At 48.0% G+C, this 21,886-nt stretch overlaps 1 protein-coding gene across 9 annotated transcripts in view; it reads right to left on the bottom strand.

Moving 5' to 3' along the window:
• The window catches only part of INSC (INSC spindle orientation adaptor protein), a 128,580-nt gene that overhangs the window by 35,401 nt on the left and 71,293 nt on the right, over nt 1-21,886 (bottom strand). For all 9 annotated transcript variants that reach the window (XR_011495925.1, XR_011495924.1, XM_070491180.1 and 6 more), the window contains exons 6-7: nt 15,126-15,239; nt 7,444-7,569 (exon numbers count right to left, since the gene is read on the bottom strand). Coding sequence is in view for 7 of the 9 variants with exons in the window: in XM_070491180.1 (XP_070347281.1) it covers nt 7,444-7,569; nt 15,126-15,239 (240 nt within the window). In the remaining 2 variants the exon portion in view is untranslated. The remainder of the gene's footprint in view (nt 1-7,443; nt 7,570-15,125; nt 15,240-21,886) is intronic.

Here is a 21,886-nt window from a genome sequence, read left to right as displayed (position 1 = left end):
CTCAGCCGGAAGAAGCGCCTGTTGCCTCGAATTTGCAAGCCCCCGCCCTCTATGCGCACACACACACATGTTACACAAGGACACACTGGCCCTGACCACCGTTTTGGGGCCCAGAGCCCACCAGCCTGGCCAGCTCCAAGAGAACACAGCCCCAGGCAGCGTGGCAGGGCTGCCGCTGCCGCTCTGGTCCACCAGGGGCCGCTGTTGCACAGCGCATGGGGACCCGGCGAGGCCAGGCAAGCGCAGCCTCCGCCCGCTGCCGCTCTGGCTGCCCGGAGGCCCCGCGCCTTCTCCACACTCAGGCTGGACCTTGCCTGTGGGATGCAGCCCCCCGGCCAGCCAGGCCTTCCTGCAGCCTGGGTAATACTGGCCCGTAATCTCAGCGTGAATCCTCGCGGGGAGAGGCGGAGGGGGTGGGCAGTGTGCCTAATTTTGTTCTGTCTCTTCACACCCTGGCCTCCTTCAAGTCCGCCCAACCTCTACCTTCAAGGCAGATGGAGGAGGTTGGGAGACTTTGCAGTGGGGAAGGGAACGAGCCACACTCCCTCTAGAAAGCCTCCTTGCAGGGCTGGGGAAGGTGACAATGGCAGTCCCCACTGCTGTCTGCCTGTAGGCCAGTCACAGCACAGACAGCTGACCTGGCACCCTGGGATTCTCTGCGCAGTCCTAGCTCATTCTCTGGGCAGGTGAAGGCCTAGCTGATAAGCCTAGGAGGGTTGAGCCCCAAAGAGGGATGGGGAGGCATGTGGATCTCCATTCAGAGGCATTCTCCCTCTCCCTCTCTCGAGGAGATACTCCTATATACAGAAGGGGCTGCAAGTCAAATTCACCAAAGATTTCTTACCTAGCATCCACAGCCCCTCTCTCCCCACCCAGCCTTACATATGAGAACTCACTCAATCCAGATAAGCAGCTCCCTCCCCCTGGGGTCTGCCTGCTATGCCACTACCTCTTTCAGCTAATGGGGTGGGGTGGGGAGGGGCTTGTAGCAAACTGAACCTATGGCTGGGAGCAAAAGATTGGGGTTCTCAGCCCAGGCTCTGCCTCTCCCAGTGTCTCTATGCTTTCTAGCCTCAACCTCCCCTTCTGTAAAATGGGTGTGACCATCTCTCCCTGCCTTCCTTGCAAAATGATTGTGAGAATCAAATAAGCAAAAGGATAAGAAAAACTGGTTAACTTTTCTTTTTTGCAAATATTACCTATTTCTGACCTTCTGCAACCCTACAAGGAGCAAGCAGTGGAGAGAAATTTCTGTAAAACAGTAGCTGGAATGGCAGAGCTCCCACCGCCCCCCTGCACCCCGCTCCTTCCTGCCCAGGGTCTCTGGGGTTTCAGTAGCTGGGTCCAGGCCTCTCTGTCTCTGTCTCCAGCCAGCCCTTCAGATGTTAGGGCATCTCAATCCCAAGAAGCTGCCCCAGGAAACTGGGTAGGGAGTGAGGGAGATGCATGCAGACAGGCAGCGGTTTCCCATCTCTTGCCACTGATGAATTTCTTCTTGGACTTGAAATTGAGCCCTCCTCCTCCTGTTCATTTTTAATTTCTCCATCGATTTTCATTAAATTCTCCCCTTGGCTCCAGCACAGGGTGAACTTCTTATTTGAAAAATAAAACAAGAGGCAGGGGGTGGTAATAAAAGGAAGCTCTCTGGAAAGCAAGATTGTCTCTGATCTCAAGGCTGGAGGAGGCAATTGTTAGAACCACCTTGGAGGTTGTCTGAGGCTGTCTGAGCATGGGGCTTTGAGTGTCCCCCACCTATTATGGCCCCGGATCTGTTGGTTCCTGCCCCTCAGATCCTCGGCCCCTCACCTGGACCACAGCCCCCAGTCCAGCTCTACTCCACAGCCCCCTCGAACCCCATCCTGGCCCCTGGCCCTGTCCAACCCCAGCCTCTGCACCAACAGTGCCCTAACCATCCCTTTAGCCACTTGGAACACCCAGAACTCTGCCAGGACTGGTGCAAAATCCCGAGGACTCAACCTTTTTGGGGTATGCAGAGTTTTCCCCAGATCAGCCTGAAAAGTTGGAGACAAAGGGGCAAGGAGGAGGGAAGGGAAGCAGACACAGTCTGAGTGCTCCTCCACACAGGCTCCAGGCTGGGGGCCCCACCCCCACTGCTGCACTGCATCATCACGGTGGCCCCACGAAGGAGGGGTCGTCCTCATTTTATGAAGAGGAAGCTGAGATCCAGAGAGGAGTGACTTGCTCCCTGGCCCCCTTGCAGCCTCACCCAAACCCCACAGTCCTCTCTTTTCTTGGTGCCCATCCACCCTCCCAGCTCTAGTCCTCCAGGAAGGCTGCCCTGACCGGCGCAGGCAGGCTGGGTCACCTGACCACCCAGGCTGAATTGGCTGCATCGGCTGTCATCAGGCTATGTGCTCTGGGGCCCTCACTCCCTCCTTGGCTTCATTTTCTTCCTCTAGTCTTCTCCAAGGTCGGGTCCAGAGGACACCACCTCCTCTTCTGGGCTCCCTGAACTCACTGAGCTCCTAAAAGGCTGATAGCCCCACCGCCGACTGGCCAGCAGAGTCCCTCTGCCTCTACCAAGGCCACTCTCCCCAGCCCACCTGGGAGCTCCTCCTTGGCACTCTGGGTCCAGCCTCAATGCTTCCTTGGTCTTGCCTTCACCAGCACCCCAGGTGGAGGTGGTACTGTGGGCCTGTGCCTCTCATGGCCTGGGACAGCCCTTCCCACTGTGTGTACTGCTGGGCCTCTCCCAACTTGGCCATCTAGGGAGGCAGGGAACACAGCTGCTTGTCTCTCCTTCCCAGAGCCCAGCACGGGGGCTGGGGGTTGAGGGGTGATTGTCTGCCGAGGACACAGGGAAGGCAGGACAGACTTCCTGAAACTCGCTGATACAGGGGGAACACGATTGTGAGGAGGCCACAGCCAGGATGAATCAGACCTCTGGAAAGAGAGAATGGAGGCTTGAAAGACCCTTCCGATACCTCTGGGGAGGGCTTTGCTGTGTTTAGACATCTCCAGCCCTGCTCGGGGAGCGTCCATGTCTGCCCTCTGCCCAGATCGACACCCAGAGCCTGGCTCCCAGGGAGCTGTTCCTGCGGTTCCCACCTCAGAAGGGCCAGCTCTTCCCAGGGCAGCACAGTATAAAGAACATGGGCTTTGGAACCAGCCAGACTTGGGTTTGGACCCAAGCTGAGGACACACAGTCTCTGAGTCTCAGTTTCCTCACCTGCAAAATGGAAAGGTTGTGAGAACTTGAGTTCCAGCCCTACCCAGCTTCTCCATCCTGTGCACCGGGTGGCCTCTTTGCACGCTGGCCCCTCCTGCTGGCATGCTAGTGCTCCCTCCTCCAACAGACAGTAACCTCCCTGAGGCCTCTGATTTCCAAACCCCAGCGAGGAGTCTCGGACCTGCTGCAATCACATGGCCACCATTTCTTCGGTGACAGGTGTTTGCCAGGCACCAGGTTACTGTACGTCTGTTCTTCTCGGACAGTCCTGGGAGGGAGACGTCATCACGCCCATTTGACTGATGAGGAAGTCATGCTTCTGGGAAGCTAAGCAACTTTCCCAGGGAAATGCATCCAAGATCATAGGTAGAGAAGTCTGGGTTCCAACCCAGGAGAGCCTGGCTCTCAGAGGCCATGATTTCCCCACTGCGTGAGTGAGTTAACTGAAGGAGTGAGCTGAGTAAGTTAAAGTAACTGACCAACTGGATGACAGAGAAATGAAGAAGCCGATGATGAAGTGACTTCCTGTGAGTGAATGAATGAATCCTCCACTGAGTCTTTGACCACAAATGCCCCAAAGCCAACAGAGCTGGGCATCACACGGCAGGGCTGGGGACGGATGGGGGTGCCTGGTGACCCAACTAGACCCACACCTCCGCCGCTGAGGTCTGTGCATGATTTAATGAACCTCTTCAAGGTTGGATGGGAGTGGGGGGAACCACATGACAGAGATGAATTTCACCAAATCCAGTGCATTTCTTACTGCCAATTAATTAAGCGAGCCTCAGCGTGGTGGCCAGGCCAGTAAATCAGGGGAAGGCTGGGACTTTGACATTATCTGATTAGGGCATGACTGTGCCGGGGGAGTGGGCGGCTGGCAAGAGCCCCTGGGCACTGCTTCAGCACCCCGCCTTCACCCACCCCCCCACCCAGTCCTTGGATTTCCCCACTGTAAGCACTGACAATGGTCCACCACACCACAGCCTGAGGCCAGCGCTCAGCCATCTGGATCACAGATGGTGACAGGTGTGGGCCAAGTCCTCCCTGGGTGTCTCTGGAACTTCTCAGAACTTGGGAAGCAGCATGATGCGGAGGAAAACAGTGTGGACATTGGCCTCACAATATCAGATTTAAGTCCTGGGTTCGCCTAATGGTTCGCGGCCCAGGCTGGCTCTGACTCGGCAGAGCTGCTATTAAATTACTGCAAAGCCATTTATTAGCTGTGTGCTCTTGAGCAAGTTGCTTCAAGTCTCTGAGTCTCCCTTCCTTCCATAAACAATGAGGATAATAACAGTGCCAATGGATTAACGATTAAATGACACAAGGAAAGGAGGGGCTTAGCAAAGTGCTCGCTCAAAGCAAGTATGTGGTATGTGGTAGGGATTGTCCTTTTTGTCATCATCGTGACGTCCTTATTACCTGATAGAACAGGGGTCCACCAACATTTGCTGCAGAGGGCCAGATAGTAAATATTTTTGACTTTGCGGGCCCTATGGGCTCTTGCAATGATCGATTCTGCTGTTGTGAGGTGAAAGCAGACACAGACAACCCCTCAACAATGAGAACAGCAGTACTCCCATAAAACTATGGATCAAAAATTTGAATTTCACATAACTTTCCTCTGACACAAAACGTTATTCTTCTGATTTTTTTCAACCATTTAAAAATGAGAAAACCACTCTTAGCTCATGGGCCATATATACAAAAGCAGGCAGCAGGCTGACTCTGGCCCGCAGGCCGCAGCTTACCCCCTCTGCTCCAGGAGGCCAGCTCCATGGGGACAGGGGTTGTCTGTTCTGTTCACTGCTGTGCTCCCGGCACCTAAAACAGTGCCTGGCAAACAGCAGAGAGTCAATAAATATTTGCTGAATGAGTGCATTACAAGCCATTTGATTCTGTGCAACAAGTCATTTCACCTCTATAGGCCTTGGCTTCTGCATCTGTGCAATGGGGATGCTTGCACACAAGGCCTCAAATGTGCAGGCATCCAGTGAAATGAAAATGCATGTGGAGCCGCTGTGCAAGCCCCACACTTGCTGTACAATGTAGTTGCTGTTTCAGGCCCTCGGGGGGCTCTTCCCCTCTCCCTCCTACTCAGTGCCTGGCACAGAGCGGGTGTTTCAGGAGTGTCCATGTCTGGAAGGTGTCTGACCTGGAGGACGGGATGCCCAGATAGGCTTCCTTCTCCTGTGCCAGCTGGGGGTGGAGGATTAGGACCTTGGCCAGGAGCAGCAAGGTGGCGGCGGTTTAGCTGTGGGGACCTTTTGGGGCTCTGAGAGTATCTATGAGACCAGCAAGGCGGGAGGCAGACTGGGGATTGGACTCAGACAGACGGGGTCCAAATCCTGGCTCCGAAACTTACTATGTGATTTTAGGCAAGTCATTTAAACTGCCTGAGCCTCAGTTTCCTCGTCTTTAGGAAGGAGATGTGAATAGTGCTCACCTTACCAGGTTTTGGTGGGTTAATGAAGGGATGTGTGGAAGAGGCTAACTCAGTCTCGGGCACTGAGTAAGCACTCAGATGATGCTTGCGGGGCAGGTGGCCCATCTGGCCTGGCCAACATGCATTTGTGCCTTCTGGCTTTGGAGCAGCATCGAGAAGGTGGAAGGAAAAATTACCTCCAGCGTTCCCAGCCACACAGGTTTTCAACTCTAAACAAAAAACCCTGCCAGTTTTCTTCCCTGGATTGAAATTTCCCTGCTGCTCTGCAAACACTCTACAGCCAAGAAATCCACTGCTCTTAGAGGATCGGCAATTCCAGTCCCTGCTCTTTTCTCCTCCTATTCTTCCTGCCAATAAGTGTGAAAGAAGATGAGAAACAAATCCTGCCTGGCCATTTTTCCACTGTCCAAGGAAGAAGATTTTATGGGAAAAGAGAAGATTTTTCAGCACATGAAGCTGGAGATGCTCAATGCATTTGCTTCATGAAGTCTGTCCGTCTGTCTACCTATCTCGCCACCGCCCCCTCCTCCATTTAGCCATCTAGGTGAGCACACACATACAAAGGCTTCCGACCCCGTGGGAGGGGACACTCTATTCAGAGGAACTGGCACTAGCTCCTCCACTACCTTGCTGTGTGGCCTCAGATAAATTACCTCCCCATTCTGAGCCACAGCCTTCCTGTCTATAAAATGAGCAGATTCCCCATCCACTCTCCATCCACAGCTACAAGCATCTCTGAGCCGTGATCCTGTGACCCTGTCTCTCACTAGATTTGGAAAGAGGTCGGGCATAAAGTAAGATGACCATCTGTCTGGGAGTCCAGACCAAAGTCAAGAAGCTGGGGGTAGGGTGTGGGTTTTCTGGGCGGTCGGGACCAGAGTGTGAGACACAGATGCAGAGCAGTTTGCTTGTACCATCCCCACATAGACCAGTCACAGGAACAGACTCAAGGTACTTCCCCCAACCCTGCAAGCACCACAACTGTCACCAGGCCATATCAGGCCTTTCTACCTTTCTTCCATAAAAATTTTCAGCATCTTTCCTTGAAACTTGGTTGGCCTGGGGTGGGCGGAGTTAGAGGGGAGGTGGTGATCTGACTGGCCCAGGCGCCTCAGCTCCAGGCCAACCTAGGGCGACATGACTCGTTCCAGCTCTCACCTCCCACTGGCCCCAGGGTGCAGGGCTGAAGCTGCTCCTCCACCGGGACCTGAGTGGGTCTGAGCCTGCAGAAGGGCCCTCAGGCACTCTAACCAGGAGGGTTGGGGAGGCCTGGACTGCCATTTAGGGATTTCTCAACCAAGGACACGCTTGGCCTTAGGCCTCAGTTTCCCTTACCCAAGCCCTCTAGCCCCGGGGGAGCCCTACCTGCTTGCCAAGGCATCCAACCCCACCCTGCTCTTGCCTGTTCTGTCCCCGAGGAGCTGGATCCTGTTCCTCCTGCTGGGGTCCTGCGGTGAGCGAAGGACCAACTGCCCCGAACCTCGACACCGCTCCCTACCTGACTTGCCTGCCTCCTGCTGTGTTCCACCCACTGGACTCTGTCGGCCACTCCTCCCAGGAGGTGCTGAGCTCCCCTCTGGGCCCTACCTTTCCTGCCCGAGCTCCTCAGTCCCCAGCCCCTTCACATCTTCATCAACTTCCCTAGTCAAGATCCCAGCAGCCCCATCTGAATGAGGCCTGGGAAAATGAGGGGCTCAGGGGACTTGCTCCCTGAAGAGGCGCACATGGCCCCCAGGAAGTCTGTCCCCCTCCACCGTCCGCCTGGCTCAGGCACCTCAGCGCCCCCCCAGCCAGCCAGCTTGGCTCTTACCTTCTCCAGCTGGTGGACGCCCTCTTCCACGCAGCAGATGGAGGCCAGCGTGCGCAGTGCCTGGGGGTACAAGCAGCGGAAGCTGTCCTGCCGGCAGACCTTGAAGAGCGCCACGACCCCACCCTCCTGCCAAGGAAAAGAAAGTGTCACAGGACCTCACTGTGTGACCTTTGCTGGGCTGGACAAGAATAAGTGACATCCCTCAGTCAGCAGTATGCTTTTGGGTCTATAGGATGGGAAAATATGCCCCGTCAAAGTATGCTGCTTTGGCGTAAGGATTATTTTGAGCTAAAGGTAATTGAGAAGAAGCAGAACAAGAAAAGATCTCTGCCCTCCCCCATTTGCTTAAAAGTAAGACATAAATCTACAAAGATGCCCCCCTCCCCTCTCTGCCAGGAAAGACAAAAGTTAATCACCCAAGACAACTTTAGACCGTTCTCAGCCTGGAGACAGCACTGGAGGAATCTACATAACTTTACTAACCAGACTTTATCTATGATTAGTTTCCCATGTATTTGCCTTCCCATAATTTGCCACCCCTAGAGACTCAAGGTCCTTTTCCTTTATCGTGTCACTTCTCTAAAAATGTATGGTTCCTTTGCTAAGATGCTATATAAGCCCAAGTTCTAACCAATCCTTTGAGTTACTCATCTCCGATGCTCTCGTGTGTGAGTGAAATGCATATGCTAACAAACTTCTGTTTGTTTTTCTCTTATTAATCTGTCTTTCGTCAGCCCAATTTACAGGGCACCAGCCAGAGAACCTAAAAGGTAGTAGAAAAAAAGATTTTTTTTTCCTCCCTTACAGTTCCTACACACACACACTTGCCATGCTCACATGCATGCTGCAGTGAAATGCTATCTCCAGAAATAACGTCACCCTCGATAGTCCAAACTGGAGGTGGGATCCCCCAAATGCTTCTGGGGCTAGAGGGCAGGCATATTTGCTAGGGCCTGGCTCAACACCATCCAACGCTGCTCCCACACTCCTGGCAACTCCTCTCAGCAGTCTGCCATGGAGCAAGCCTGGAGGCATCTGAAATAGGTTCTAGAAACAAATCTAAGGCAGGTGAAGGGAACTAAAGCCTAGATGCCCAGTGCTGGTTCTCGCTCTGCCCCCACCCACCCATTACTTCTCAGATTCTCCCAACCACCATGGCAGGCCCACAAAAAGGAGTTTCATTTATATCAATGCTATAATTTATTCCCATTTTGTGATGGAAAAAATTGAAGTCCAGATGGGTGAAATAACTTGTCCCAAATCCACATTCTCCTTGCTTTCACTCTTTTACTCCAGTTTGTAAAAAAAAAAAAAAAAAAAGCAAAAAACCTTTACCTTTAGGACCAATCAGCCAGCTCTCGAATGTGAGTGTGTACTTTCTGTTTTGTGAGCTCTGTTCGTGGAAGCCCCTTGAACTTGAGGAGACTTCCCAGGAGAAGTCTGGGAGGACTTCTGGGAAGAAGCTGGGAGTGAGTGAGGCGCTCATCCTAACTGGTCATATTTATTCCATAACAGTCACTGGAGCCACCTTAGTTCTCGGAGCAAAGTGAGGCAGCTAATAGATCACAAAGGTGACTCATCAAGGTGCCCAGCAAACTGGTGGCAACACCAATGCCGGCATCCAGGGCAGGAGAAGCTGGGTACCCCCCAGCTGGCTTTGCCTGTTTCCTCCTCTCCCCTTCCCTGAGCGCTGGAAGATCCCCAGGGGGTGGCAGCAGTGAAGAATGTGGGAGCATGTGATCTGACCTTAATCCTGAGGGACACTCCCCTTTAACCTCCCTTTTGCTGGTTCTGACTAAGCCCCTGCTCTCTGTCCCCCAAAACTAAGAAAAATGTTACAAGAAGAAGATGGGTTCAGCTAAATACCACCACCCCCTGTCTCATTTTTGAGAACTCTTTCAACAAAAAATACACTGAGCACCTCCAATGCACCAGGCGCTGTCCCGTGTTCTGAGGACGCAGCAGCAATGACCGAAAGGACAATGGACAAGCAAGTGGAAGGGGAAGTGAGGACCACCACAGCCCAGCACAGACTCACTCAAACAAGTCACCCCAGCTCTTCCTTCTTCTCACCCACAAAAAGGCACAGAGACCTTTTCATCCTAAGAGTTTAGCAACATATTTTTGCAGAGACCAAGATGGAAGCGTCCGACTTAGGGGGAGCTGATCATTTCTGACATTTTATAACCAGCTAAGAGTGGTCCTTAACTTTTATATTCTTACTTCCTTTTGGGTTGTTCATTTGGTGGGAAAAGGGTACATCTCAGGACTGGTAAATTCATTCACACAGCCAAAAAACACTAATGGTTTATTAGATGGCAGATACTGTGCTGAGCACTGAGCACACTGCCTCAGTCCCCATCCACACTGAACTCACAGTCTGGCAGGAAGACAATTTTAAAAAATACAAATATGCATAGACAAGCAGTGTAATGGGGGGCTGCAGGTTTAAAGGATCACAGAGCAGGAACCCCTAACATAATCTGAGGGGGTTTGCAGAAGGGTCAAAGAGAAACACTGTGGTTTTAAATGCACATCATTACTCCGATAAAAATACGCTCTGGTACTGGACAAGCCCCTCTCTGATTGCATGCTCCACAATCCTTTATCCCTGCGCTTTATGCCCAGGGCTCCTCAGACATCTGATGAGGGTTCTGCATGAAGATCCTACTCAGAGAGTCACTGAAGTAAAATCGAGTTACTCTTTAAAGTGAGAAAACAGAAAGCAGAGTCCTAAGCTCTTTTCAGCCAAACTTTATGGTCGTTAATGACCTCCTTCCAGATGTAAATATTTAGATACATGTATATATATATATATATATATATATATTTATTTATTTATATTTATATTTAAATATATATATTTATATTTAATCATATATATTGTATAAATATTATTTATATAAGCAGAATAATAGACAATAGATGAATGATAGATATGATAAATAAATGATAGAGAGCCATAAATAAGTGATAGATAGATAGATATTTACGTCTGGAGCAGACAACGAAGACATGATGCCAAAGAACACAGGCTGAGAGCCAGGATCCGTGTGGAGCCGTCTTTTGGCTCAGGAGGCACTGAGCCCAGCATAACTGTATTTAAGCCTCTGCATGCATTTGCATTGGATTCTCATTACATCCTTTCCTAATCCTATGAAAAATGGCCTTAGCATTTTTAGCTACTGGGAGAGGAAGGAAGGACATCCTGAACCCAGACTGAGGGGATTCTGGTTCAAATCCTGGCTCTGCTGCAGGGTACCTTTGGCTGAAAATGGGGTCCTGACAGCTACATGACAGAGCTGTTGGGGGAGCAATTGAGTGAATGTCTGTGAAGGGCCTGCACCGGCTCTGGACGGCAGGGTGAGGGTCAGGCTGCGGAAAGCTTCCTGGTTGGAAGAGTGTCTCATACTCTCGTGAAAGGTGTCCTGAGGGCTGGAACACGTGGGAGCGAGAGGAGGAAGGACGCTACAGAGGAAGTGAGGTAGATTAGTGGCATGGACCACCCTGAAGCCCCCATCAAGGACCCAAGAGGAGCACCCATCTTAGAGCAGAGCCCAGAATTGATGGAGCTAGCAGAATGACACTGTTGGCCAGAGCTTGCTTCATTTTATAGAAAGCTCTGGGCTCAGAGCCCAGCTGTGTCACGGTATGCATTATTCATACAGACTTGGGATAGCCCGTCATAAAGCTGGAGGAGGCTACTTGTGGGGTGTGTAGGCTAGCATTAAAGGGAATAATAGAGGAGCTGGGGTGGGGGCAATTTTGACAAAGCACACAGAATTTTCTGTGCTCTGTACTCAGGAACGGATGGGGTTTGCCACCACCATCATAGGGAGGACTGGCTTTATTCGGCCTTCAGAGGAACCCAAGAGGCTGAGAGGACAGACCTCAGACAGGCTGCCCAAATCATCCCCTGGAGACAGTTCAGATGGATGGAGGACCCAAAGACAGAGCACCCTGGGCCCCAAAGAGGTGGCTGGGAAAGGTCACTGGGAGGACCTGCCCCATCTCTCTCACAACGTTGGGCGCATTTCCTGAGCATCAGTGGTGAGAATGCTGTGCAGGGTGTACCAGGGACTCCCAGCCTATACATCACCGTCAGGACTTCAAACCCAACGCAGTGATCCCGCGAGAGAAACCAATCTCGCCATCTTCCAGGCTGGAAAGGTGAGAGTCATCACCGAATCTTCCCTCTGTGCTTCAACCTTCTGTCTACTCTCTCCCAAGGACCAGAGACACGAGAAGCTGAGATTAAGATTCTGGAGTCAGCAGATCCAGTTAAAATCCTAGCTCTGCACTGAATGTGGGTTACCTTCTCTCTGAGCCTTTGTTTCTTCATCTTAAAAATGGGAATGATAATTATAACACATCATACGATTATTCAGAGGGTCAGATGAGATAATGAATGGAAAGCTTAGCACAGTGCTTGCCGTATAGAAAGGATGCAGTAAATAATAAAGGTTGTGGAAGGGGGGAGGAGAGCAGAGGGAGGAAGGGGGTGAGAAAGAGGAGGAAGGCAGGAGGAAGGGGAGGAGCAGGTGCTGCTGAGAGGCAGGTCAGAATAGGAACCAAGAGCCGAGCCTCTGCTGCCGAACAGCCAGGGTCAAATTCCAGCTCAGTCACTTACTACCCGTGTGACCTTCTAGCTGTCTCAGCTTCTCCACCTGCACATGGGGATAAGTAGTATCTACCATAGAGGATTGTCATGAGGTTTAAATAGGTTATTAAGTAAAAAGCCCTTAGAACATTATCTGGCATGTAGTAAATACTATATAGAGGTTTATTTTTTATTTCTACTACTACTAAAGCACCACCACCTCTAGCATCATCAAAGGTGACCACCTCTAGCTCTAGAAATCTCAAGTTCTGAGGGCCGGCCCAGCGGCATAGTGGTTGAGTTCATGGGCTCTGCTTTGGCAGCAAGGGGTTGGTGGGTGCAGATCCTGGGCGCAGACCTACGCGCCACTCATCAAGCCATGCTGTGGTGGCATCCTACACAGAAGAACTAAAAGGACTCATAACTATGGTATTCAACTATGTACTTGGGCTTTGGGGAGAAAAAAAAAAGAAGAGGAATATTGGCAGCAGACGTTAGCTCAGGGCCAATCTTCCTTGCAAAAAAATTAAAAAGAAAAGAAATCTCAGGTTCTCCCATTTCTTCCCTACTCCTGACAATGCCTCCCAGTGCCAGCCTTCACCAGCCTCATGCCTGGCGTGGGCGCGCTGACTGTTGTGTGTTATACCAGGAGCAGAGAAAGAGGAAATCCTGATGAAGAGGGAAACAGAATTGTTGAAACAGAGGCTTCGCCTGGAAGGGGAAGTACCCTAAGTCTCTTAGCCAACTGAGCTGGTGAAATAGAAAGAACATTGACTCCGGAGCTGGACAAATGTAGTTTCACAAGTCAACTGCTCAAGGTACTCAAATACCGTGAGTCCTGGTGTCCAGTAAATAGAGTCACTGAGACCCATCTCAGAGGGGGCACGTAGCTAAGATATGATGACTGTTGATAGTGCCCAGCACTGGGCCTGGCACATTGAAAGCAACCAGTAACAGTCATTCTTGTTGTTGTTATTATTCATATTCGCTGAGACACATGTATTCCTTGGGCAGGCTCTGGTAGGGTATAGCCCATCTCCACACTCAAAGGGCCATCCAAATCTTTAAACAACTACTGGTCGTAGTTCTTAAGAACCCAGGCTGGTATTGGGATGGAAGATAGTTGAGTAGCTGAGGAGGGGGTCCCCGCCCAGGCCTTCTCCCCTGCTTTCTACCACTGGAAATATTTGGATCAATATTTAACCAGACGTAAGTCCTGGTTCCCAGAGGAGACCAACGCCACCTTTGGCTAGCCCCTTCTCTGCTTTTCTGAAGTGGAGCACAAATGTGAGTGGCGGTAGGAGCCGTCTACAACTCAGGCAGACGGAGCTTGGCACATGAGGCCCTGGAGCAGACCGAGAGCTTTAGCAAAGTTTCCGTCCCAGGAAACTTGAAGGCCTGTTATTTCCAAAACGTAAAACCTCTTCTGGCCCCATGCGCCACTCAGAAGAGGTCCTTGCCCCTTCCACTCCTCACATCCACACCGGGAGCCCAAACCCAGCCAGTATTTGCGCCTCATTTTGAAAGGCGAAAATAGTCATCGTTCCAAAAGAGAGCCAGCTAATTTCTGCTTGAAGGCAATCCAACTGATGTTGAATCAGTTTCAGCCCCAGGTTGGAGCCCCTCTGTGTCCCCCACAGCACCAAGGAGACAGACCTCTGCAGGGTCCACACTCTTGACCAAGCTGAATGATGGAGTCACAGAATCCCTGGAGAGGACCGACCTGATGCCATCCTCTCCATCCCCTGGGCCCCCAAAACACCACAGGCTTTCCAAGTTAAATCATTCTCAGAGAGAGTAATGGTCCCCAACCTAAGCAGCACATTAGAATCACCTGGAATGCTAAAATATCCACCCCAGGCTCCATTCTAAACCAATTAAATCTGAATCAGAACATTTTTAAAGCTCCCTAGTGATTCTAATGTGCATACAGCGTTGAGAAATTCTGAGTCACACTTTGGCCCAAGAACCTGAAGGGCCGAGGATTGAATCAGAAGCCACCACTGTGGGCCTAGACGGTGAACTCTGAATTAAAGAGCTGGGTTCCAATTCTGACTCCTCTCTTTAACAATTGTGTCTCCCTGAGCGAGTTCCTGAAACCCTTTCTTCAGCTACAGATGGGAACAACAAGGCACTTACTTCATAGGATGGTTGTGCGATGCAAAGGAAATAATGTATGTGAGGCATTCAGCATGGTGGACAGCAGTGCTCAAATGTTAGACCTCTCCCCCCGCCGGAGTTAACAAGCGTTTACCCTGCTCTTTAACGGCTTGGATCAGTGATTCTGAGAGTCTGACCGCGCCTCAGAAACCCCTGTCAAGCTTGTTGAAATGTAGCTTCCCAGATCTTACCTCAGGACTTCGGTAAATCTTGGGTGGGGCAAAAGTATCTATGTTTTCCAAAACCTCCCTGAGGAATTGGGATGCAGAGTTAGGACCAGGACCCACCGAGCTGCAGCATCTTCCTGTGACGGTTCTCTTAAGTCAACTGAAGGACGTAACTTTGCTTCCAGTTAGATCACTGGTTCTATTCCCAGTGATGATGTCATTTCTCAAGTAAAAACGTGAAAATGAAACAGACCCAAGTGAGGTCCTAGGATTACCAGTTGGCTATATTTGCCCTAAATGTTTGGACCTCAAGTGCACGGGCAAATTGACCATGAAGCCAATGAATTACAACTCCCATTGTAACTGAAGAAAACCACTGTCCTTTTCAATGTTTCCTTCCCTTTATGTAGTAGTGGAGTGGCTACAGGAATTTTGGGGGTCCAGGCAAGAACTTGAGTTGGGGGATATATTCAGCTTGGGTTTGGTGTGATATGTGGAGATGAGGAAGAAGGGTTGATATTTATAACAGACATCTTTCATAAAGCAAGATGATAAGCAGAGAATAAAATCAGAGGGATCAGCCACTATTAAAGATGGAGACACCAAGGCCCAGAGAGGGGAGATGACTCTTTCAACATCACACAGCAAGCAAGTGCTGGAGTCAGGACAGACTTCCTGAGCCAGCTGTCCCAGCAATCTAGCTTCCTCACACTCTCCCTAGGCCAGTCATTTTGGCCCCAAACCATGAAGCTCACCTTGGCTATGATGCGGCACAAGGCAGCTCCCTCCTGGGTCAAGCTGAACAGGTTCCCTGTGGTGGATTCCGTGGTGTAGATATTGTCCGAGGCATCGATTTTTCTCACCAGTGCCTACGAAAAGAGAGCAAAGTCTGATGGTTACTCACCCCCATCTACCCTCTGCTCATCTTCCTTAGTGGAATACCAATGGGTCCATGCTCCTAGGAGCCCCCTAAATCTATAATCCTGTCCCATCCACCATCCCACTATGGGGGTGATGAGGTTCTAGCTTTGGGAAAAACATGAGTCAGCATGAGGTCTGAGCTCCATTTCAGAAATATGGGATAAATTCAAACCCTGGGGTCTGGACCACAAATGTGCCCTGCTCCAGTTGATCAGAAAATCAGCTCTCAGCATTAATGGTCCCAGCAAGCACCGTTTTGTGGTGCTACTGGCTCCTAATGAGAACAGAAACCATTAGATAAATAAATAAGCCATCAAGTTGAAAACCAATGAGTTGCTACAGCTATGACTAAAGAGTCAGCTCACTGTGGATGGCTAGCAGCCAACGGGAACTCCAGCTGAGCGATGGGTTCCGGGCTTGGGTCAAGAGAAGCACTCCACTCTACGAGAGTAGCTAACTGCTCAAGGACATTCCACGGGGTGTCTAGCCAGGCTAAAACAGCAACACGGGGCATCCTGTCAAAAAGTGGGTAACTCTGATGCTGGACTGATCAAGGCTGAGGGATCCAAGGCTGGTGGTGAGAGGGCGGGGATAACCAAACATAGGACCCAGGGAGGCCCAGGAAGAAAAGCAAATGAAAAATGTTTCAATCAATAAGATATGAAGATTATTTCTAGAAGAGTTTAGCTTATTTCTGAGATAAAGCTTTTCACGTATCTTAAAACCACTCGATAATCAGCCATTTGCTTTGAAGCATGTGACTCATTGATTATAAATGATTCCTACCTGCTAATTCCTGCCAGTTTCTTGAGTTTCTCCTGAGAGGTATAGAGACAGAGGCTGGGAGAGTTGCCTCTGGGGGCCTCATGCAAGAAAGTAAGGCCTCCCAACATGGGTGTTCTGAGAGCCATTTTTGCAATTTCAGTTGCCACGTATATTTTAATATAGCAAATGGATTTGTTTTTAATTAACTCTGGCGTTATGAAGAAGACACTTAAAAAGAAATGAGGAGATCTGAGTTCTAGTCCCAGCTTGCATTTTTAACACACTACGTTGATGAGGAAGTATGTATACAGTTAAAAGTGTGGACTCCAGAGCCAAACATCCTGGGTTCAAATCCCCACTCTGCCACTCTGTCGATGTGTCCTAGAGCAAGGAGCTTAGCCTTTCTATGCCTCAGTTTCCTCATCTGTAAAATGGTGGAAATGACCGTGTCTATCTCTTACAAGGGTTGTATTCATCTCTTAAATTTTCCGATATATATAAAAAACTTCTAGGGCCGGCCCCGTGGCTAAGTGGTTAAGTTCACGTGCTCTGCTTCTGCACCCCAGGGTTTCACAAGTCTGGATCCTGGGCGCAGACCTAGCACCATTCATCAAGCCATGATGAGGCAGTGTCCCACTTAGCACAACCAGAAGGACCTACAACTAGAATATACAACTATGTACTGAGGGGCTTTGGGGAGAAGAAGAAGATAAAAAGGAAACTTGGCAACAGATATTAGCTCAGGGCCAATCTTTAAAAAAAAAAAAAGGAACTTCTAAAGGTACCCGGCACATGCAAGCAAAATAAAGTTGTTAGCAGTTATTATTTTGTGATCCTAGGCAATTGAGATAAACTTTGTAGGCCTCAGTTTCCCCATTTGTAAAATAATTCAAATTAAGGAGGTTTGAGGCTCAAGGTAAATGGCTCTCTCTTTTTTCTTCTTTATTTAAACTCATAGAATTCTTCACACACACGATATGCTAATCCTCTACATATGGCAGTCTAAGATTAAGTGTGTATTTAATCAAGCTACATCAAATATAAGAATTATTCCCTAAGATTTGATAGATGCCTCTTGTAAGATATTTAACAAAAGGTAAAATTAATAACCAAGATTTGTCATACAAATCTCTGTAATGAATGGGCTTCTTAGAATCTCTCCCCATCATTACCGTAAGCAGTTGCATGAGTGACACTAATGCTCGCGTGAAAATGCGGATTTCACATATTGGGGTCCTGTACCTAAAGGGTAATTACCCAATGTTCCTGATTAGTGTTTGCAGTTGAAGCAAATTAACATTAAATTAACCAATTCAAACCCAATGTCTTTTTGCAATCATCTGCTAATATTAGACCATTTACGTCTGAGAATAATTTCTTGTTAATATCTATACGCATGTATATCGTAATTATGCCTCAGATACGTCTCAGTGAATCAGCTCTCTGACAATGAAAAGTTGTAAGCATCCTTTTCACAAGGATAAATTTGGAAAGATATGAGATCAAAGGCTCCACCGGAATCGTCCAGGCCTTAAGTGTCACAGTACGTCAGAGCTGGAGGTGCCTTCAGAAGTCTCGTCCAGCTCTCACTTCAAGGTAGAGAAAACTGAGACACAGAAATCTGACCAAGGTCACACGTGTGCTAAGTGGTGAATTTGGAGCTCAACCCTGTGAATCCTACTTCCTGTTTTTAAAGTCAGAGAACCCGTCTCCTGCAACAGCAGCAGGACCTGACCTGGGCAGAGATGGAGAGCTCAAAACAAAGAGAACATTCAGCCGCATTACCAACTCTCAGCAAACTGGAGAGCGGTTCTTCATCCCAGCTTCCATTAGCATCTATGAGGCTCTACCCTCTGGTGGCCGGAGCGCCTGCTGCAGGGGGAAGCGTTGACTGAGAGCCCCCGCTGCTGCCCCTCTGGATCCACCACTGTGTTCTTGCTGAGGTCATACTGCCCCTGAGCTACTCCCAGCTGTGACTGAGCACAGCCAGGGCACTCCTGTGGGCCCATGACTGCAGGTCAGAGGATTCTCTAAAGGGTGACTTCGGCTTGAAAGTTCCGAGTCTTTCCCTACTCAATTCTTCCTCAGTTGTCAGACCTGCAATATGGTTTTCCACGCATGTTCCTGCTTCCTCCTCTTCACCCTTCAGAGGCATCTCTTATCAAATGCGATCTTGGAGTCAGCTTCAAACTAACACAGTCTCTAAAATCAAGTTTTTTCGGGAAATCAAGGAAGAACTAGAGAAGTTTCAAAAATTTGCTTCAGCCTATATCATGAGAAGAGTCATGAAAGAACGGAAACAAAATAAAGAAGATAGACCAATTAGGCTGAATGACAGAACTTTTTTTTGGTGAGGAAGACTGGCCCTGAGCTAACACCTTTGCTAATCTTCCTCTACATTGTATGTAGGATGCTGCCACAGCAAGGCTTGATGAGCGGTGCGTAGGTCTGCACCTGGGATCCAAACCCACGAACCCTGGGCCACTGAAGCAGAGTGCACAAACTTAACCACTATGCCACCAGGCCGACCCTGACGGAATTTATTTTTAAGACAGGCTAGGCCGATATGAAACAAAAAAATAACATCTTGAAGACCAGAAGAAAGCGATAAAAAAGGATTACGGAGATGCATGCAATCTAACTGCTCTAAATAAGAATTCAAAAAGGAGGATAGATTTTTAATTGTATCTTGATCAGAAAGAGCGACTGCAACCACATGAAATTTATCAGGAGAGGTAAGCTCTCAAATCAGCCTGGAATGAGTTCTTCTGAAAGAGCCAGGAATATGTTGGGAAGCCTCTTCCTAAAGCTTCAGAGAGAGAGTCAATAGTTAGACATCGTTAGGGTAGCCCAGCCATGCAAAAGGGTTGTGAAACTGTGGGCAGACTTGACAGGGTCTGGTGGATTCAAGGTGGCCACACATCTTTGCTGGTCCTCCACAGAGAGGTAATTCCCTCCCTTTTGAATTTGGATTGGTCTCGGTGACTTGCTAGAAACCAGCACTTAGAAGTAATGTTCCAGGACTTCCAAAGCTAGGTCATAAGAAACCTTGAAGCTGCCACCCAGGCTTCTTGGAACATTCTTTGCAGAGTCCTGAGCTACCATGTAAGAAGTTTGAGAACTCTGGGACTCACGCTGGAGAAGCAATGTGTGGGGTCCCTGATCAATACTCTCAGCTGAGCCCCTCCTTCCAGTCATCCTCTCTAAGGCCCCATACACGTGACGAAGGTTTCCAAGACTCTCCAAACCACCTGGCAGCTGAACACCATCAAATGACCTCTGTTGATGCCACAGAGAACAGAAGAATCATTCAGCCAAGCCCTGCCAAATTCTTGGCCTTTAAGATTATGAGATATAGGGCCAGCCCCAGTGGGGCTCACTCAGTGAGTTCAGCTCACTCTGCTTCGGCGGCCCAGGTTTGGTTCCCGGGCATGGACCTACACCACTCATCTGTCAGTGGCCATGCGGTGGCAGGAGTTCACACACAAAAAGAGAAAGATTGGTGACAGATGTTAGCTCAGGGTAAATCTCCCCCAGAAAAAAAAAAAAAGCTAAAAGAAAAAATTGTGAGATATAATAAAAATGATTGCTATTAGGGTTGTTTGTTATACATTTATAGAGTCTAGGACACAGGAAAAGACTATAGAGATCAGTATGAAATATTCAAAGGATGGCTCGATAAATTTCTAGGTGAAAGGTTTTGAAAATGAGGATATAGTATTGCCTGTGTCCTAAGAAAACATATTGAAGAAATGCATGAATTAGGACTGATGGGAAGATATCTCCTGAATGGGACTATCCAATTCAGGGAGGCAAATATGGATAAGATCTCTTGGAACAGGAGGTTTGGGGCAGACTCAGATCTTAATTGGTTTCATTTCCCTCAATAAGAGAAATCTCAAAATCTCAAAATCTAAAATCTCAAAATCTAAAAGAGTTTTTCGGAAAAACAAAAGGATGTGGCACAAAGGAAAGGGAAGTCAAAGTGGGACAGCTGCTCAGATCCAGCAAGTATGCTGATTGCATGAGTTTGAAAAGGAAAGAGACCCAATGGGAAGCAGGGTAAACTGTTAGAGAGTCAGATGAGGCTCCCTGAAAGGAGCAGAGGGTGAACAGAAGAAAAGAGAACACTGAGGCAGAGTTCATCACTGCAGAAAAAGATGCAGCAGAAAGAAATGCTACTCAAGGCTAAAATATTCAAAAGATATGGAGGTCAGTGTTCCGAGAAGCACATGGCAGAGGGACTGGTCCTCGGTAGGCCCATCAGGGGCCAGACTTCAGGAGCATGAAAGGCAAGTCTCCCTAGAAGACAGAGGTCTTAAGGCCTAAGCAATTCTCTAGCAAGAGTCAGGGCCAAGAGCCATCATGCTATAGAACTAGAATGTCTGTGTATCCTATGCCAAATTTTTTCTAATTTAGCTCTAAAAGAATTTTTTAAAAATATGACCCCTTGCATAGTTTTAATTTGGCAAGTAAAATTTTTCATCATAAGTTTAAAGAAAAGACTTGGAAAAGATGTAATTTCCAGCAAATTGTAAATACTGACATAAAATAAAACCATTACATCACTCTTTTAGATGTATTTAAAGGAATCTAAATACCAAAACTACTTGATACCACCATCATCCGCTTAAAAACACATTAATAATCTCCTTCTTGAACATTTGAACAGTTTGCATCTTTCTTTTCACCCTTAAATTTATATCCCATTCCAATTCTCCCTCAGAATTTATCTCATTGTAAGACATTTAAATTTCAAAGTGTTTCATTGATCACCCTTATCATACTTATCATTGAAATTTGAAATTTTACTTTGTTTCCTGTGACTATAAGGCCCTAAGAGTTTAAAAACAATCTCTTTTTGGTTGAGTTACTGTTACAATTATTATCAGTACAATTGGTCAAAACAACATAGATTTTAAGCTTACATAATCAAAAACAAAAATGAAAATTTTATTATAAATATATCTTGAGATGAATGAAGTTGTGTATCCTTTTCAAGTTTTCTCATTCATTCATGCATCTATGATTGAATATTGACGTGCTCCATTTTTAGATGTAAACCCTGAAAAATCTTGTTCCCATAAATCCATAGAGAGCAATGGGAGGAGTTTGTGCAGCCAAGGTGCCCGATGCTTTGAGCACATTCTGAGTTATGTAATCACATGGCGATCTATCATCCATCAAACACTGTTCTTAATGATCTGCCAGCTGATAACCCCTCTAAATTGGTAGAAGCAAGGGATGGGAAACCATTTGACTCACAAAAGCATTTGTTCCCCCATCTCTAGAGTCGTTAGTTACTATTCAATTTCTGGGAAGAATTCCAAAAGTACTTTACCAAGACTTATCAAATAACTATCAATTATACCCATCACTCTTCCACTTAGAGCACCTTGGGTTTTCCGAATTATTCAGGCAGGATTAGGAAAATCAAAATATTATTAATTTCATTGCCAATACAATTTTTTAATCAAGTATTTTTGTGTGTTTCAAATACATTTTATCAAAACCTTGAAGCTACAGCTTTTGCTGATTTAATTTATGGAAAATACCCACCCTATAACCTAACGGTAAAAACAGTTCTTTTAGTCAAGCCTGTCAGCCCAGTCAACTTAACTTTTTCTCAATATAGACCTGACTTCTTTTCCAATTAAAAAATGTTTGCTATACTTTTCAAGAAATGCTAAAAAACACTGACAAATAATTATGGAAATCACTCTCTAAGAGAAAATGCTAAAAGCTGTCAATATTAAAATAATGTAGGTCTAAAATAAAATTTGACTTATTTGCATATGCTATAAAGCCAAAATAAAACAATTTACTAAAC

Source organism: Equus asinus, chromosome 20 (assembly GCF_041296235.1).
Source record: "Equus asinus isolate D_3611 breed Donkey chromosome 20, EquAss-T2T_v2, whole genome shotgun sequence".
Lineage (NCBI taxonomy): Eukaryota > Metazoa > Chordata > Mammalia > Perissodactyla > Equidae > Equus > Equus asinus.
This window is presented reverse-complemented; position numbering and strand designations above follow the sequence as displayed.